The following is a 4726-nucleotide window of genomic DNA, read 5'->3' as shown; positions in this document are numbered from 1 at the left end:
CAATATTTTTATCTCTGAAATGATTTTTTATTGTTTTGCTTGATTTTTCTTAATGTCTTAGATTAGACTACCTGACAAATAGCATAGATTGTGTTACTTAAATAAAAATTTATTTTTCACAGTTCTGGATGCTGGAAAGCCTGCAATTGGGGTGCCAGCATGGTCATATAGTTTCTGGTAAGAGTCCTCTTTCCAGTTTGCAAATCGATTTCTTCTTGCTGTGTTCTCACATGGTGGGGAGACAGAGAGCAAGTTCTCTCATGTGTCTACTTATAAGGGTGCCATCCTTGTTACCCAGTTACCACCCAAAGGCCCCCTTTACAAATACCATTATATAGGGCAGCAATTTTCAAACTTTTTTTTATCTCATGTCACACTAATTATTCAAATTCTGCAAAACACCAAAACACATATTTTTTTGCCAATATGACCAAAATACAAAAAGTATAATTTTAATTGACTTAGAAAAAAGATAACAGTAATTATTTACCCTTTTTGATCCAAAGTGACCTTTAAAATATCAGGTACCTATACTTGTACGTAAAAATTTCTGGACCAAGAATTAACCAATCAGATGCAATTTTATTATGCAATAAGACTAGTAGACACAACTCTATTATGACCTATATATTTATGGTTCAAATCAGGGCATTCACATTTGGATTGCTATTGTTGTGTTGGCCACTGTTGATTTTTTACTTGACGATCTAAGGTCAGTGTCCCTCAATAAATTGTCAGGTATTTCATGTTTTAAAAATCCTTGTGGCACACCACTTGAAAATCTTTGATACAGGGCATAAGGTTTCAATATATGACTATTAGAAGGGGACAAATACATTTAGTTCATAGCACCTAGATTGATGTCTGAATCAGACTTTGATTCTTCATATCAGGGTCATGTACTTCTTTTAAATGGGCAGGGCTGGTATGGGTAGGAAGCCTATCACAGACTCCATGGACTGAGAGTTGGTTAAGAGAGTTATTAGACTGATAATGAAAAGCATAGGTTCCAAATATAGGAAATCAGGCAAACAGAAAGTGTGTACTCAGTAATCTAGTGGGGAAAATCTTAATTCCTATATGTTTTTAATGACAGGTTATTTCTATTTTTATATTCAATTATTGAGAACAATAGAAGCATTCGCTATAATCTAACACCTTGAATTAGCAAATGGCATTTTGCTAATGTTAATAATATTTTTGTTTGACCTACAATATTCTTTTTGCTTTGTATTCATAAATGACAAACCTTTGAGCCTTAATTAGTTAATGACAAGTGGGAACACATTTGCAAGTATAAAGCACTAGTGCTTCATAAAGAGCCTGTTCTTATTACCTTAAACCCAACACATATTTCATATTTTCCTTTGTCTGGTTTTTCTGCCAATCTGTGATAACTGAACATCTCAGATGGTCTCTGACTTTTGAATTCCAAGCTATTAGTAATTAACCATGTTTGATTCTAGATTTATGTGGATCTGTACTTGCTTTGGGGGGCATCTTACCTTCCCCATTACCTAAACTTGGATCATAGATATTGATTCCTTTCTTATTGATGACATTTCAAAGAGATAAAAACCTATCAGACTTCCACAGTATACCAGCATTTTTAGACTCATGTTTACACTTTTTCAGGCCTCTCATACTTGAGATAGAAATAAGTTCAACCGCTGTTTCTCCATTTCCTTAATCAAACTAAAAATCTTGTAACAGTGCATTCTGCATAGCAAATGCTCAATGAATGCATGAATCATTGTCTTGAACAAAGGGTTATTAACTATAAACAATGCCTGCTCCATGAGCTTAATAGTAATTTTCTATTGCTGAAGACAATATACTCTAAACAGTTTTTAGCCTTAATGTATATAGACTGACAAAAGATGATGATAAAACCCACTCCATTAGGACATGAACATAGCAATTAATGTGATATGAACTTAAAATTAATCTCCATGTATTAACAATGTTATTGTACATTAAAAAAAGACTTAATTCTTGATATATATATTTCTATGTAAAGTGGTATGTGTGTTTGTGTATATGTACTTTAATTTTGTTTTTACTTTACTTGATATTACCCAAATATTATTGAGCATTCATATGCTATGTTGAGGTGGTTCTCTTTTAAAAATGGAGTTCCATTTTTCTCCATAGCTTTCTAATTGAAGTTCTGTGTTTATTTTGTAAATAAATAATCTGTTTTGATGTTTAGCCTCCATCAGTGATCTGTCAGTTCCAGGAGGCAGTAACTGTGTTTGCTATGTTCTGTTCATTACTTACATACATAATGCTCAAACTAATTTATTCACCAGGTATTCGTTAATTTTTTAAAATCAGATGTTAGACCTATGTTAGATGATCATGGTTCTTAGAACTTTATAAAGTAATAAAGTACAGTGTTCTAGGTATTCTTTAAATGACAAGGTCTCTGTTCTTGAATGAATCTAACACATAAATGGGCAATCACCATGCCACACACTATATGCATTTATATAGCTATGTGCAATGTTATCAGATCACATAAAAATAAATTGTTTACTGTGAGCCTGGGGAGGTCAAAAAGGAGTGCAAAAATTTTGTTTTGAAAATATGTGTAGACCTGGTCAAATAAAACAAGGTAGAAATCAGTTCACTCCGTAGCCCAGTGAGGAAAGTGTCTCGGACGCACACGGCCGCACGGTGGGACTCCGAGGACACCTACCACCAGGTGAACGCCGCCTGTCACCATGGGTAAAGGAAACCCCAACAAGCCAAGGGACAAGATGTCCTCGTACACCTCCTTCGTGCAGACTTGCCGGGAGGAGCACAAGAAGAAACACCCCGACTCTTCCGTCAGTTTTTCTGAATTCTCCAAGAAATGCTCGGAGAGATGGAAGACCATGTCTGCAAAGGAAAAGTCAAAGTTTGAAGATACGACAAAGAATGACAAAGCTCGCTATGACCAGGAGAGGAAAAATTACGTTCCTCCCAAAGGTGATAAGAAAGGAAAGAAAAAAGATCCCAATGCTCCTAAAAGGTATCCATCTGCCTTCTTCCTGTTTTGCTCTGAACATTGCCCAAAGATCAAAAGTGAACACCCTGGTTTATCCATTGGGGATACTGCAAAGAAATTGGGTAGAATGTGGTCTGAACAGTCAGCTAAAGATAAGCAACCACATGAACAAAAAGCAGCTAAGCTAAAGGAGAAATATGAAAAGGATATTGCCGCATACTGTGCCATGGGCAAAAGTGAAGTGGGAAAGAAGGGCCCTGGCAGGCCAACAGGCTCAAAGAAGAAGAATGAACCAGAAGATGAGGAGGAGGAGGAAGAGGAAGATGAGGAGGAGGAAGAGGATGAAGATGAAGAATAAATGGCTATCCTATAATGATGTGTGGAGTATGTGTGTGTGCTCTCAGGCAATTGTTTTGCTAAGAATGTGAATTCAAGTGCAGCTCAATATTAGCTTCAGTATAAAAACTGTACAGATTTTTGTATAGCTAAGATTCTTTGTAGAGAAAATACTTTTATAAAAATGAAGGTTGTAGCTTTTTGACGGGCTACTACATACAGTTAGATTTTAAGGCTTCTGATGTGAAATGTTTTTAAATATTTAATGGCTTTTTAAATTCTTGAATTGGGTATGGTAGCACAGCAAACTCATAAGAATTAGAATCAATAGTAAATTTTGGGTTTTCTAGACTGTTGCATTTTGTTTTTTAAAAAATTTTTGTAATAAAATTATGTATATTATAAAATAAATAAATAATAAAACAATATAGAGAATATACCACAATAAAATGAATATGACTGTACAGGGTGGGGCAAAACAAGGTTGATAGCTGTGAGTACACAAAACACAGAGTTGATTCTTGTATTATTATTTATTAATCATATTATTTTCCATATAATAAACTGTAAACCTACTTTTGCCATAACCTATATTCTCTGCAGAGTGTATAGTCCATGGGAGTGAATGTGCTTTTGAGAGGTAGGTGTCATGTTACTTATATTAACTCATCAGCAGCCTGATACTACATAGGGCCTCACAAAATAAGTGGTATGGTTTTTACCTTGAAGTTAATAATGTGGGACTTTTGAAGGAAATACTTGTTTTTATAGCAGACAAGGAGTAAATACTTGTAAAATAATAGTTGCTTAGTAAAGTACTGGAGTGCTAACAACCCCTTCTTGTTTCACTCATGCCTTTTTATTTATGTTTTCAAACATTATATTTATTTATTTTTATATATTTAATTTATTTTTTATAGATGTTTCTCTTTTTTCCTTCATTGACACTCGTCTCCCACTCCAACCCCCCCCCCCCGCCCCCCGCTCCCCGGTGTTATTGTCTCTGTCCTTGTTTACACATACATGTGTAAAAGTTCTGTGGTTTATTGCTTCCTTCCCCCCACATCCATCTTTTCTGAGGTTTGTCTGCACCACACTTCTGTGTCTCTGGGTCAAATTTTGTTCCTCAGCTTGTTTTGTTGATTATATTTCACAAATAAGTGAGATCATATGATGTTTGTCTTTCTCTGATTGGCTTTTTTTGCTTAAATAATACTCTCCAGGTCCCTCCATGTCGTCTCAAAGGATAAGAGATATTTCTTTCTTATAGATGCATAGTATTCCATTGTATATATGTGCCATGGCTTTTTATCCACTCATCTATTGATGGACACTTGGGTTGTTTCTATGTCTTCATGATTGTAAATAGTGATGCTATGAATATAGGGGTACATATAT

At 34.9% G+C, this 4726-nt stretch overlaps 1 protein-coding gene across 1 annotated transcript; it reads left to right on the top strand.

The window, feature by feature from the left end:
- Window positions 1-2726: 2726 nt before the first annotated feature.
- Window positions 2727-3509, top strand: LOC118641108 (high mobility group protein B2-like). Its single transcript, XM_036278161.1, has one exon. The coding sequence runs from the start codon at window positions 2727-2729 to the stop codon at window positions 3348-3350; it is 624 nt and encodes a 207-aa protein (XP_036134054.1). The 3' UTR covers window positions 3351-3509.
- The last annotated feature ends 1217 nt before the right edge of the window (window positions 3510-4726 follow it).

This window comes from Molossus molossus, unplaced genomic scaffold, assembly GCF_014108415.1.
Source record: "Molossus molossus isolate mMolMol1 unplaced genomic scaffold, mMolMol1.p scaffold_m16_p_25, whole genome shotgun sequence".
Classification (NCBI taxonomy): domain Eukaryota; kingdom Metazoa; phylum Chordata; class Mammalia; order Chiroptera; family Molossidae; genus Molossus; species Molossus molossus.
The sequence above is the reverse complement of the archived record's forward strand: the minus strand, read 5'-3'. Positions and strand labels throughout refer to the sequence as shown.